The sequence below is a fragment of the Lissotriton helveticus genome, chromosome 5_1 (genome assembly GCF_964261635.1).
Source record: "Lissotriton helveticus chromosome 5_1, aLisHel1.1, whole genome shotgun sequence".
Taxonomy (NCBI): domain Eukaryota; kingdom Metazoa; phylum Chordata; class Amphibia; order Caudata; family Salamandridae; genus Lissotriton; species Lissotriton helveticus.
In genome coordinates this window covers 286613426-286628794 of record NC_136065.1, presented here as the reverse complement: position 1 = coordinate 286628794, position 15369 = coordinate 286613426, and the positions used below count along the sequence as shown (strand labels likewise).

The 15369-nt window shown below is 41.7% G+C and overlaps 1 protein-coding gene across 2 annotated transcripts in view; it reads right to left on the bottom strand.

Annotated features, from left to right (window-relative positions):
• LOC144754444 (F-box only protein 6-like) overlaps positions 1-15369 on the bottom strand; it is a 127734-nt gene that overhangs the window by 21403 nt on the left and 90962 nt on the right. For both annotated transcript variants that reach the window (XM_078642231.1, XM_078642229.1), the window contains 3 exons: positions 11924-12050; positions 3938-4033; positions 1048-1183 (listed from right to left, as the gene is read on the bottom strand). In XM_078642231.1, the coding sequence (XP_078498357.1) occupies positions 1048-1183; positions 3938-4033; positions 11924-12050 (359 nt within the window). The remainder of the gene's footprint in view (positions 1-1047; positions 1184-3937; positions 4034-11923; positions 12051-15369) is intronic.

Sequence of the window (15369 nt, the reverse complement as noted above, 5' to 3'; positions counted from 1 at the left end):
ACAGATTTTATGTAGCTCAAACTTGACCCAAATCGGGTATCAGAGCACTTTACATAGCACCAGTTGCATTACACGAGGACACATTCATTTTTGTTAGGCACAGGGAGATTCAGTGATTTGCCCAGAATCACAGGATATTCAGCGGCATTGCCGAGACTCAAACCCAGTTACCCAGATTCAAGGTCAACCGCCCTAGCCAATTAGGCCAATTCCTCTCCACTTTGTGCTTCTGGTGCTATTTTTCCTTAAATCTTAAAAATGGCATATCCCTGGTTCTACTGATTGAATTGTTGTTGTTTTCATTTCAAATTATTTATTACATTGTAGTCTATTTTTTGATTAGTGTAGGATTTTTCTTGTGTTGCGTTTTCACTTTGTTAATGTTTGAAGTGTGACACAAATACTCTACATATGGTCTCTAAGTTAAGCCTGACTGCTTTATGTCAAGCTATCAGAGGGTTAAGCACAAGTTAATTTGGGGTTTGCATGTGTTCCACCCTGACAGAGGTTGTGGTTGCTGCTTGAGTAGGGTTTCATCCCGCTCAAACAGTAAACCAACTTCCAACGGTCTCTTAAAAATAATACTGTGCTTCAGGAAAAATAGCCCTGCACACAGAAAGACAAAGCAAATTAATGTAAAAAAAAATTTTAAACATGGAAGAGCAATTGAGAGGCTACTATGCACTTTATCAGCGACAGAAAGAAGGGATTTCATCCAGGTAGTGCTACAAGAGAAGGCGACTATCCAAAGGTTTTGCCCTGAAATGAGTGGCTTAGTGATCTAGTGGGTGGACCCTAAGCTCAGCCAATCCTTGGAAAACAAAATAAGTCCCAAACAAAGTGTAAGGTCAATAATTTGATGTTGTCATCAACATCATCAAAACAAGACAAAATATCTAATTTGTTGAGTACATAAAAGATCTAATACTAAAAAAGTATATTTTTCTGACAACTCACTGCTTGTGGAAAGGGAGCCCATATTGGACGACTCACTGAGACCAACATTTGGAGCAACCTCCCTCCATACGTTCAACCCACATTTGATACCTTTCTCCACTTAGCGCCACTCCACTGTTCAATGATCACTGGCTCCGGCTCAAACTCCTGTAGAACTATGTAGTCAGCGGAGAGAAGCTGCACGCATACCTCGTACTTGCATCCACAGTCATTTCTTGCTGCATACCTAAGATGGAAATAAAATAAACATAACTGCACATAACAGCACATGCTGTGTAACCTAGAATGGGGTCAAAAGATATAACTATTCCCACAGAGGTACGAAGAACTACTAGCAAGTGGAGAGTTATGGCCAAATTCAGTCTTTGGTGTTAAGTTGGGAGGTAAAGCCGGATTTTGTGGGAGTGTACTACCTAATATATTTATTTATTTGAAAGTTTTGTATAGCGCGAACATGACCCAAGCGGGTATCAGTGCGCTTCACATGCAGGTTGAGGAAGACATAGATAGATAGCTGCGGGAGAAAATTAGGGCACTATACATCAGGAACATCAATGACATAATGGCGGGCGACACACGTTTTCTTAGGATGCTCAGTTGGAAGTTCGCTCATTTGGTAGATGCTCTGATGTGATCTTGCATGCTTAGGTTCTTATCTAGCACAACTCCCAATGATTCCGTGGAATCAATTATGTGTGGTGTGCTATTTAGAGTGGTGAGGTTTGTTAGATATTTCACAACAGTGGGGGTTTGCCTAGTGGGTGAAATGAGGAGCAATTCAGTTTTAAGGGCGTTTAGTTTGAGGTGGTTCGAGGTTAGCCAATTTAAGGTTTTGTGCAGGTTTCAGTTGAGTGACTTGATATCTTCTGGTGAAGATAATTTCATGTACAGTTGGGTATCATCGGCATACATGTGATATTGGATGTTGGATGCTTTTAGGATTACAGTCAGGGATTAAATTAAAAGAATGAAGAGCGTGGGGGAGAGTGAGGACCCTTGGGGGACACCCAGAGGGAACGGACTGGAGTTGGATAGAGTTTGATTGGATTTGACTCTTTGCGTACTGTTGTTCGGAAAAGAGGCAAACCATTTTAGGAGTGTGCTTGAGAGCCCCATTCTGCATTCCAAGAGGTTTAGTAGATTGTCATGCTTGACCAAGTCAAATGCAGATGAGAGATCGAGTAGTATTAGTAGGCAAGCTTCATTCTGATCAAGTAAAGTGAGGGCATCCCACTATATGAGTGATGGCTGTTTCAGTGCTGTGGCCAGAGCGGAAGCCCAATTGGAATTGGTCGAGAAGTTGGATTTGTTCAATGTGTTTGCGCAGTTGTTCAAGTACACATTTCTTAAGGAGTTTTGCCAGGGTAGGGATGTTTGTGATTGGTTGATAGTTATTCAGGTCTTCAGGGTCCGCTGTGGGTTTTTTGAGAATAGGGAGAACTAGGCCCGCCTTCAGGCAGTCCGGGATCTCACCTTGAAGGTGCGAAGCGTTGATGATCTTGTACCTGAGCGGGACTCGTGATCCTATCATTTCTTTGAAGAAGTTGGGGGGAGGGGGGTCATTGAAGTTATTTGTAGGTTTCAGGGACAATAGTATGCGGAGGATGGCAGTGTCGTTGAGGGGCGTGAATTGGCTCCAAGAGGCACTGTTTTTGGGGGAGACACAGGGCCGCGTAAGAGGGGGGGCAGGTAAGGAGGAGTCAGGTGAGGGTGAGAGTTTGATTAGAGCAGACTTGAGGTCTAATCTACATGTAAACCATTTCTGTGCCTGTTTTAGCCCCAGATGTACCGCACATGGTTGTCAATCAAATTTAAAAAAGGCAAGCAAGCACAATTTCTATTCAAATTACATGAAGTGTAAGTGCAAAAATGTGAGCAAAAATTGTTTATATCAGTTTTATATTCTGAGCCACTCTCTAAATGGGGCCTTTATTCGTTGATGTCATGTCTTTGGCAGTAAAAGCACCCGGAAGTGTCAAGTGACCACACCGTTGTCTTCAGACATCTTAGACACTATATTGATACCTTCTGCTATTTAATTAGTTTTATCAAATGCTTGGATGCCAATGGAAATATACAGGTGTTTAACTCTGCAACCACAGATACAATAAAGTGTACCAGTGAAAGTGTAAAACGAGAGTGGCAAGAAATATGGATACAAACTATGTCAGATACATACGAAATATAGGGCTTTTGAATCCTTCTATCTGCGGGCAGAGAGTTCCAAAAAGAGGTTGCCATTCCAAAGAAGGACTGATGCTCAGCTTGCACCATACTAAATTCATGTGGTTCAAAGAGCATTTTTTTCTTAATTCTAAAATTCTCCTAGACCCCAGAGATGCTGACCAGGCCAGCTGAATAAGATAGCATGTTCAGGTCCAAGGCTTTGTATGTTAGGAAACCTAGTGAAAAGCAGCTTTTAAAAATGCCATTCCCATCAATCGTTGAAAATAACATTTAGAGTCCAATATTTGGATCAATCAACATATTACGTTAGAACTTAAAAATATACACACACAAAATTGTAGGCAGGAGTCCATCCAAGAAAGTTCTCGTCTGTGGACCACATTAATAGAGAAAGCTGGGCAGCAACATCCAAAGGTTTAAAGCAACACACAGGAGGAGTAAGCACTGCTAACGTACAGATCAAAGCCAAAGAATGAGTAGGAACAACCCTATCAGAGGTGCCACAGAGGCCTTCTGAGTAATCAATACCATGGAGCCTTCCATTCACTAATCAATGTTCTCAGACTAATACCCGACAGAGTAACCCATTCAACTGTGCAATGGAAGTTTCATTCACCGGTTTGATATGGTCCTCAATCTTACCAGTATAACAAAGTCCTTCCCCATCACCATTTCAAAAGATGCCCTCCCACTCATCAGCCCAATCGTAGGCCTTCCACTCAAACAGTCCAACGGGGGCCCCATAGCACCTAAAGAGGCCCCTAAGCTCCAGTATAATACAGTTCCAACTCACCAGTCTGTCACTACGATGTCTGGCTGTACCGCGTCCATCAGCGTCTCCCAGTATCCTTCCTTCTTCAGGTCAATGAGCTGGGATTTTTTGCATTCACTACATAGAAATGTTAGAATGAGAAAGTTAAACCCAGGTCAGATCTGGTGCAAACGCAGTGCCTCCTTCTAGTCCCAGGGCACACCCAGGCACTTTCTCTAAGCAACTAGAGATTCCCAAGTCACTAGAAGCAGCAGATATGTCAACACCAGGCAGAACACAATTTTCAATATCCAAAGAAGCGAAAATATCATATATGGTTGTTAACACCCCGACTTGATAAGTGACAAAGCGCATCACTAAATGAATGCAACAAGTTGTAAAAAGTCGTTGAAAAAGGATGCAGTAGAAGTAAGATGGAGGTTTATGCTGTTGAAGGAGACTGCAAAGGGGAACAGTACAGTTGGAAATGAGGTTTGATATGTAAGTGAGGAAGAGTTCAACCCCAGTTAGAAGAAGAAAACGATGGTTATATAATGGACACGGGCGTTATTATGGAAACATCTTTAGTGCCACAAACACAACCACAAGAACAACACTAACTCATGACGCCACAATAGAATGTGGAGCCAATCACAGAAACAAGACAAAGAAAGTCTTGTGCAAGAAGTCTTCCATGAAAATCTAAAGCTATTGCATTCTAAATTGGCATAAAATAAAAGTTTTCAAAAGTTAATTCAAAGGACCAACCAGTAACACAGATCTCCTCTTAAATATTCCTGAAACACCATCGCCCTTTGAATGAGTACCAGCCAATATTGCATGTCAGTGTGGCTGGTCTAATTGGACTCAGTATCCACATCTCACATGGTTACCAGGCCCAGCATTTTCCATGTTAATGCTCTCTCAAACACTTTACAACACAAACATGTGGACAATATAGAAAACAGGGTGACAAACAAAACAAGAGCATTTAAATTCTTAACACATAGAAATTTGCATGGCTGATAGACACTGCTTGACAATAAATCTACTACTGCACATCAGAGCCTCCTCCTCAGTTCTTGAATTCTGCAATAAACTGAAGACCTGCATCTTCATCTAGCCCAGACCCTCGCTCGGCCCACAAAGATCCTGCTGCAGCACCAGGATACCCTCCCGGTGAGTTGTGGACTACCCAAATACACATAACATACAAACTTTTCTAAAACAGTACAAAGCAACACTGTCAGTTGTTTAAAAAAAATCTTTTTATTAAACATTGCTCATCGAACATTAGATGATAAAGATAAACACATTTACTCATCAAAGTGGAGGGTATTGCCAGAGGGCTATACAATGGCTCAGTAACCTTTTAATGGTAATTATTGTTGGCGCGTTTAGGACCAAATAACTCTCACAGGAACTCTAGTCTAGTCATCTCATCAAAACACATGGTTCGGCTCTATCTGTGTTAATTGAGCCTCCCATCAGTAGCTCTAAATTCCCTCCAGCCCCCTCCCTCCCCGCCCCCACTTTTCCTTATTTTTTAGGGCAACCTTTGGTAGATAACCTCCTCCGCCCTCTGGCACCAATCGAGTTTGGATTCCCAATCGTCCACGCTTGGAGGGTTGTCTGAGCCCCACTGCCTGGCTATGTTGCGCTTAGCTACCACCGACTGCCATCTTCAACCAGATTTTGTAGTGTTTGGGCCAGTTTTCTTCACCTCGTACTGCTAATAGCAGCCATTTTGAGTCAAGGGGGACTGGTTTGGAGATAACTTTAGACATGACCTTCGTCGCCCTAAGCCAAAACCCCTGGGTTGCTGGGCAAGCACAGAGTATATGCAAGAAGGTGGCCTCCTGATCGCATCTCCTGAGGCATATCGGCGTCTCAGCCCTGCCTATCTTATGCAGGAGAGTCCTCGAGTAGTATATTATGTGTAGGACCAAAAGCTGGACCAGTCTAAACTTTGAAGGGCCTCCAACCGGTCGTCATCATCATCATCCATATCCCCCAGATCTTCTGTCTAGTCCCTGTGTAGGGGCCTAGTAAGTCAGGGGGATTAACACTGTCAATTTAGACAACAGGTTACTAGGTACAAGTGGCCATTACGTGGGCAATATTGGAAATTTTTTATGACCTACTCACATTCCACAGGAAGGTATTCCATGTTAACAGTAGCATGTTCAAGTATATGCATATTAGAATTTGTGACCCAGAAGGACGGCCTCTACTGACATATGAATTTTTTATATTGCAGATCTATAAACAAATATTCTAAAAAGTTTATATTCTGTAAAAAGAAGAGGCTAAATATTCACTTGGCACGGCACACCAATGGATCAACAACCCTTCTTGACAGCAGTAGCAAACCCTTTGCTTTGAGGATGATCTTTGCTCGGAGGATGATGTTATGTTATGTTAAATTGTTAAAATATTTGTGAAGCGCATGACTGCCACAGCAACAGGGCATCCCAATGCTAGTCTCACAATGAGCTTCAGCTGGAGAAAAAGACAGAGGATTAGGCCAAGAATAACCAGGTTTTCACGGCCCTTCTAAATGACCAGTGATTCTGGATGCTCCTGATGGACACGGGAAGAGCGTTCCTAAGGGGGGGAAGCTATGGCGCGGAAGGAGCGCCCTCCTGCTCTTGCTCTTCTGACACGAGGGACACAAGCCAAATAGCGATTAGCTGAGTGCAGATCCCGCTGGGGCACATACTGGTGGAGCAAATTGGATAGAATGGAGGGCGTCTGGGAAGTGAAGAATCTATGTGCATTACATAGAGCATTGAAGTGAATTCTCTTATCCCCAGGGAGCCAATGCAGCCTGTGGATAAAGCTGGGAACCGAACAGGACTTAGGAAGTGCAAATAGTAGCCATGCCGCCGCGTTTTGGTCCAATTGAAGTCTTTTAGTCACTGTCTTATTTGAGCCCATATACATAGTATTGCAGTAGTCCAGCCTAGAGAGCATAGTGGATGGATAATAACCTTGCGTACACGAGAATAAAAACACTGAAGAATGGGTTTTAGCCCTCGTAGAACAAACACCCAACACCGATTTCGCCTGAGCTTCAAATGTCAGGGTGCTGTCAACCAAACACCCAGGTTTTTTACCTCTGCCTTAGGCTGGGGGGCCCTAAAGAGGAGGGCCACCAGTTGTCGCCCCATTGTTGAATATCTCTCCACAGGATAAGAATTTCTGATTTGCTGGAATTCAGATGAAGGCAGTTGACTGCCATCCACTCAGTGACAGCCGCCATGTCATCTTGGAATTTAGTCAGGTTTTGATCCACAGCCTTCTGACATTGCACATACAGCCCAGTATTCCATCAAAGCCTCCCAGCTGCCACTGGTGTCATTGGCGGACCAACTCCCACAAAGTGTGGCAACCGTGTTGGTATTTAGCGTGCTCCTCTGTGCATTTACACCTTTGTCTATTTTTGAGAGTTTTACTAGTGCTCAAGAACAGGGATCCCAAGGCCACCAGTTTCATAATGGCATGCATGGCGTTATCTTGTGGAAATCCAAGGCAGGGATAACATTGCCCTTTTTTGGCCCAAATAGATTGCCACAAAAGAAGAGCGTCCAGTCCTATTACATCTCCCCATTGGAAAAGGTACCGATGTACGACACAACTGGAGACACAATGAGGGACACAATGAGGGAGATCCTGCAATCTCATGAAGAGAGCAGAATTATCATAAAGAAAAACTTAACATCAGCACAGAGATTAATTTAATATTAAATATGGTCACTTGAGGCTCGTGAGATAAAACTACTTTGTTAAAAAGGTACATCCGACATTTTATAATTTCATCCTTAATAAACATGATAATGACCAAACTTCAAAGTAGACAAAGTGCTATTAGTGCAATGCATCCCGATCCTTTAAAATGCCAAATCTCCTTACTCTACTTTATAGAATTAAAGTTCTCGTATTGCTAATAAACATTAAACATGTCATCTAGCCCCATAATAATATTCGACTTGGAGAGCAGAGTACAATATCACTCTTCTAACTAAAGTGCTGTGCATGTTCAGTAAAATACAATATTTTTGATAATTCAACAGTTATCATATTTATACAATCTAACTGTAGCCAGCTACTGGCTTACTACTTTATCCATGTACTTCCAGACAACTGTGAATCTTTTTATCACACCTACCCTTTTTGCATAGGCCCTCAGGTTGTAATTTCCTCTGAAGGCTGTCTCTTAGGGCGGAAAAACTTTCTCCCAGAACTGGGCCAACGCTGGGCAAGTAAAAAGAATATGAGGCCAGCCCCCTTGGTCCAGTTGCTGGCATCGGAAGCATATATCCTCTATTCCTTGGTGCATTTTGTGTAGCGCTCTAGGAGTATAGTAAGCCATCCAGCGTGATAAAAATGACATTCTTTAAAAATTAGCTGCTCCTAGGGCCAGATGTAGGTAGGCTTTTACCGGGTGGTAACGGCCGAATTCGGCCGTTACCACCCGGTAAAAGCAATTTGACATGTAGGGCCCTGTAATTTACAGACTCGGTAAATTTACCGGTAGGTAAATTTACCGAGTATGTAAAATACCGAGTCGGTATCATTACTGATTCCGGACAATTGGTATGTAGGTGGGACTCTTCTGAGTCCCACAAGCAGTACCACATCGGTATTTTACCATCAAATACTACTTGATGGTAAAATACCGTTTCTGGTGTGCATGCACATGTGTGCATGCACACCTATGCCATATGACAGGCAGACCTGCCCTTAGGGCAGGTATGCCTGCCACATGGCACCCGAGCCTCTTTTGGGGGTGCCAGAGGGTGTCAAAGTGACACCCCCTGCACCCTTGTGACAGTCGGTATTTTCCGATGTGGTAAATACCGACCGGTATATGCCCAATCAATCCTATGGGCTTCAAAGCCCATAGGAATGCATGGGCATTAACTGGTCGGTATTTACCACATCGGAAATTACCGACTGTTTCCGATTCGGTAATTGCACATCTGCAATTACCTACATCTCGGTATTTTTATTTTCCGACCTCTTAAATACCGAGTCGGTGTGACTCGGTATTTAAGAGGTCGGTAAATAAAAATTACCTACATCTGGCCCTTAATGTCTTGTTACCATAATTCGAGATCACCTGCCACTCTGCCTCTGAGTAAGTGCATTGCGTTTCTTGAGTAATTTTATGTGGAAAACTTGATATTATGGTGCACCCCCTTTGGCTCCGTAAAAGCCTAGACCAATTTTCCACCCCCCTTTGCTTAGTTCTAAAAAGGGCAGCAAATAAGGACACTGTGGCGCGACTAGATGGAGGACAGTCATGTTTTATCAGTTGAATATTTTGAAGATACTCAAAAAAATAAAAAAACTTGCACGGGATTCCACACCTAGCTTGTATCTCCTGCCAATTTAAAAACCTCCCCCCTACTACAAAATGGCCAAGATCTTTAAAACCATTACCTTCCCAGACATTTATCTGACAATTCTGGATATACAGGCCCAGATCTTTGCATTTTGAGAGCTTCAAATATTCATATCCAGCAGTGTAGGTCTCCCTGGAGTAAAATGACCCAATACTCCAGTAGTGTCTTGTATCTAGTTTTGATTGGGAGTTTAGCCGTTTTTATAAAAACTGGAATCTGAGACCCTGCTTCCCTCAGCATTTTTCCCAAAAAACTGTCCAGAGAACCCTTATAGTCTATCAAAAGAGCCATTACATCCAAAAAAGAAGCTTCATAATAAAAACAAACTTGGGGAGTGCCAACCCCCTTTGGCTAATGTCTAGTTGAAGCACCGGGAGTTTTACCCTGGAAGCCTTCTTACTCCAAATAAACTGTCGAAAGATTGCCTCTAATTCATTAAAATACGACATTTTGATTTTGATCGAGACATTTGTGAAAAGAAAAATCAGTAGTGGTAAAATAGACATTTTTATAAGAGCAATTCGGCTGATTAATGTAAGTGGGTGGAGAGTCCATCTATCTAGTAAATTCCTAATCTTGGTAAGCATTAACCCAAAACTTAATTTAAAAAGAACCCCATAGCGATTGGTAACATGAACCCCCAAATATTGAACTGGGTCATGGGAGCACACTTGCCTTTGAAGATTGCATGGAAGAAATTGGCACCCAGAATTAAACAGCAAAATCTCAGTTGTGTCATGATTGAGTTTGTAGCCCCCAATTGATTCAAACTGTGCAAACTGCCAACGTGATTTCAATATTCTGCTCTTCAGGTCTAAATTAGAGAACAGTATCGTCTGCAAACAGTTTTAGTTTAGGCATACCTTCTATTGGTGCTTTTATCTCATGGTCATTCCTAATCCTAATCGCGATGGATTCTATAAAGTAAATGGCAAAGGAGAAAAGGGCAGCACTGACGGGTGCCTCGATTTACGTCGACCATCCCTACTGGGCAAGAATTTATAATAATCTTGGCCTCTTGATATAGGTTCCATAACATATCAATTATTATAACTGGGAACCCCATACTTCTAAGAATATAAAAAAGCGCATCCCAGTTTACATGATCAAATGTTTTTTCAGCATTGACTGTCAAAATTAATTCAGTGGGTTGGTTGATGTTAAAAAATCAAGTTATGGTGCTATGAACAGCACACACTTCTCTGACTCACCCATAATCCGGGTCCAGGCGGTAACGGTCATACACTAGATAAGTCACACCAAGCCAAAAGTTAAAAGTCAAATAAGTAATCTCCAAATCACACAATGGAAATCATGTTATTTAATACAAAAACGAGAGAGGCCCCATCAAGTTGTTAGCAGTCTTGTAAGATTTGCCTCCAGTGCCTCCATTAATTTTCTGTGAAGGTTGAGAATTATTTCATTACTGCTTCAATGATCCTCTCCCAGGAGAGCTAACAAAAAGAAATACTATGATTGAATGAATGATTTTTAAAGATGATGTGAAATGCAGCATTAAAGTCATTATTGCCACTGGATCTTGCCATAAAATCAAGACTGCAGCTGTAAAATACCTTCTTAACCTTAATTTTCTGTCACATGTAACCAACTCTTCAGTCTCTACACTGACTCCCTATGCCTCAATATGTCACTTTCAAGAAAAGCTCATAGCTCATCGTGACACTCCCTGCTCTGCACCTCTCTTCCTTCAGTCCACATCTGTACCTGACACCAAACTAGAGTGCTTCAGTCTAGATTAGCTCCACTCTTGCCCATCCACTCATTCAAAAAAAATCATGCACTAATGGAAACTCCTCTGGTCAAATGGTTAAGATTCGACACTTAATTCCTTCTAGAATACGAAAAATGTACATCCATCACAATCTCCATAATGCATTAAAAACTCTGCTCTTACCACTAACATGCATCACTCCTACATGAATGAGTAAGTATCAGCATGTGTGACTGCACTTAGTCTCACAATTTCCTCAACACCCCATGCCTCTAATCCAAGTTTAGAGCATATTCCCAAATCTCACACTTCACCCAGGGCTTTCCATGCAGGTCTAACTACAACCTGCACCATGTTAAACCAAGCACTCAAAAAGTGAACCAAAGTACCCGATGAACATCGGTGTTGTCTCGCAATTTGGTTTGGGATCTTAAGCACTATATAAATGCTACAATACAATGGAATACCAATACTCCTAATTAAACAATATTAAAATATTTCATTTGCCAAAATTTGAAGATCGCCCTTCCGTCTTACTTTTTATCCTAAATGAGGTGGCCTTCACTGATGGAGTTCAACTACATGAATCTATATTAGCCAATGAAATATTTCTAAATTCTAGCAAGGTGTGACATCTACATGGACGTAGAATGTTGTCCGTCTGACATACATGGAGACACCTTTGATCTTTGGAAATGAGATTTTGTGGTCTTAAGTTACATACGGAGCAGCAGGTAACATGAGAAACAGTCATGCACGCTTCACATCTAGAATGATTCACATTTTGTTCACTGAAATGGACCACTAATATGTAAAGCAGCGTAACCTGTTTTTACACTTGATCTCCCTTTCACTATCCCAAAGCTGTCATAGGTTCCACTTTACCCGTATGAAGTAACAAAATATTTCCGGATGCTGGGCTGAGGAAACGGTTGGCCATGACCACCAGGGAGGTCCTCAATTTTCCACTCATCACCTTTATTTGAATCAACTATCCAGGAATCAAAATTTTCTAGGAACAAAGAGAACAAAGGTTATTAAAGGGAGTCTTTCATCTTCAACATAACTAATGCATCAAATATCCCTCAGTCAAATGGAGGTCATTTTTGTTTGGGATTTTGAAAGAACGTGCCTGTAGCTCATCAACGTGCACATGCAGTTCTTTGTATTAACTTGCCCACTTTCAAGCAGGCACCTCAATTTCATAAGGTAAGTGTCCCAGGCCTGCTGCGAGGTTTACTTTCAGCTGTGACATAGTTCTCGATGGACCATGATTTAGGATCTGCCCAATCTCTGGTGTTTACTGCTGCAAAATGTTTTGGGTTTTGGACACAACACTTCAAGTAAATCACAAAGTCCATCTTGATTTAGTGAATGTCTAGGTACTTACACAGACTGTTGTTCAAAGGCCCTTTGTGCCTACAAAAGTGATGCACCATACATGCTCTACGGAACCTCACATTTACCCTTTGGTAACGTCCTCTGGAACTTAATGATAGGCCTCACCAAAACAAATCAATCATTGAATCAATAAGTGACATAGGTGATTGTTACAATACATTGCCAGGAAATGGCATAGGGGCTGATGAAGTTCTATAATAGTATCATGGCCAGTTGTGTGAGCTGATTTGGCTCGATATGTTATTTTGACTTCTACCAAATCCATGATTACATCACAATAATGCCTTCAAACAAAGGATATTTACCTATGAGAAGAAAGGTTTCCAATATGGCATTTGTCCATCATAGCCTCAGTGGATCATAGATTTGAGAATAAGTGGAACCAGGTGCAGAAGTCCAAATAATAATCAACGAAGCCCACAGTATCATACTAAAGACTATCATAATGCTAATGCAACTCACTCTGTCAGAGAACAGTGAGTAGGAAGAGGTAGAACCAATCTGCCACAAACCCGTCTGTTGCAAGAGTCTCAGAATGTGAACATCTCAATTAGATTTCACTAATATATTTCTATTTACCACTTTTGCTTACATTCTGTAGATGCACAATGTCTGCCAAAATCAGACATGGCTATTGAGAAGGTTTGGATGAAATAAACACAGCAAACTAACAACTCCTTAATGTAGGCCATTAGGAACTGATTTTTTTTTATAATCACAGCAGATGGATAATCGGTTAAGACTCGGATGAAGCACTTCGTATAGGCTTAGGTTTCCCATTGGAATATTACATAATTAATTATTACTAACACTGTGTTCACAGGCCTTCATTTAACAAAGGAGCTGGGCTATTTCCTCCTGAGCAAAAACACTGTCTTTATCATTTACTTAGGTCATCCAAAAAGGTGAAGAACAATTATGGTAGCACAGGCCACATCATTCCAGAGGATATTTGTTTTGTAGGGTGTAATGCAGTGTAGATGGATTCTCTGTGTGAACATATATATAACAATATGTAATGTTATGAAATGAAACTGAATAATTTACCACTTTAATTTGTGCAATTTTTAACACAAAATATAAACCAGGAGTGTGGCTGTGGCAGCAATTAGCGTTTACAATATTATTACCCACTTTAACTTTATTTCAGAGTACTGTCCAAATGGAAACACCAATGCTAAGCCATGTGTATTGTAGACTGGAATCTGGTAAACGATGCAGTGGTGCTCAAAACAGAGGGTAATTGATGTATTAGGCCTCAACCATGTCACTGTGTAAGTGCATCTGTATAAAAATTGACATTGGAGACTTAAATATGTTTCAAATAATTTTACATTAGATATCTGCTATTGAATATACACAAGAATGTCTCATTCTCACTCTTCAGTGGGACTAACCTGGTCCTTATACCAGACCCGCGTTCCATTGTGGTCGGCATGAACTTGTACATTTCCTACGGTTAGGTGCAACCAGATAACCACGAGTGGCACTTTGTGCTTTTTGATGCAATTTTCACTCAAAATTTTAAATAAACATATGTCCGGTTCTACTGATTAGATTTTGTTTGTTTTAGTGTCATTTTATTTATTGAAATGTACTCTAACTTACTAAATTGGATTTTTCTTGTTTTACGTTTTCACTTTATTGCTGTTTGTATGCTGCATAAATACTTTATACATTGCCTCTACATTAAGTCTGACTCCTACTGTGGCAAGCTATCAGAGAGTTAAGCACAGGTTAATTTAGTGACTTTTGTGGTTCACCCTGTCCAGCATTGCGGTTGCTCCCTGAGTGGGACTTCCACATCCCTCAACTAAGAACCTAATTTATCACATTGCTATATTGTGGTGGTCCCCTGTGCAGACTTCATCTCAGACTAGAGACTGATGACGTTTTGCAGACAAAGTACTGTCCTTCGGGACTGAGGAGCAGATTACCTCCACCATCCCGAGAGTAATCGCCCCTCCAAATTTAGAGACGACCCCTGGTCCTGCAGTCATATCAGTACACTGAATGAAATGCCATCACAGCGGTTCCTATCAATGTACTAAAAGTCTTGTGTATGGAAGCCATCAGTTTTGACAGCCATACACCAAACTATTGACTCCTTTTCCATGGACCATGAAAGTTCAGAATTCTGTCTGGATAGATCTGGCCTTCAGATTTGACCCCACATACTAAGATATGACATCAGCCCCTGAGGTAAATGGTATACAGCAGATTAGGAGTCTTAGGGTATGCCCCTTTGTAATTCTCCCTCCCGATAGCCATTTCAAAAACTTGTCAAATGTCTTGCGGCAGGCTCTTGGTTTTAGTGAAGGTAAATGGCTTGCTTACTCCAATGTCCACCAATAAGGAAGACTGACACTGGGGTTCGAAATAATGGTTTGCTTCACCTATGACAGCAAATGCAGAGAATCTTTGAGCTACTGCAGACTATGCCTTATTCTGTGTGGCTGCTATCATGTAATCTGCCAGGAATACATGAGGTAACAGTTCTGAGATCAGTGTTGCCATAGGCTATAATAACAAGAAACAGGAAGGGAGCACACTCCTGACCTCTCAGCCGGGTCGCCCCTTCGCATTCTGGTAAATGCAGTTCATAAGATTCAGGATAAAGTTTGTAAGTATTACACCAAGGTTGGTGCAAGCAGGTGCTTAGTATAAGGTGTCTCTAGACACGAGACATGACTCGTGTTTCTGGATAGTATCCTTCATCAGTAGAGATCAGTTTGGGGTGGCTAAGAGGCTGCCAAACAATCCAGGCTTCGTTGCCTCTCGGGCGCGGAGGTGCTTCGCCCATAGCTCGTCAGCTACAGAGGCTCACGGGAGCCCTAAAAAGGAAACTGGGAGGGAGCAGACTCCTGACCTTTCAGCCGGGTCGCCCCTTCGCATTCTGGTAAATGCAGTTCATAAGATTCAGCCTCTTA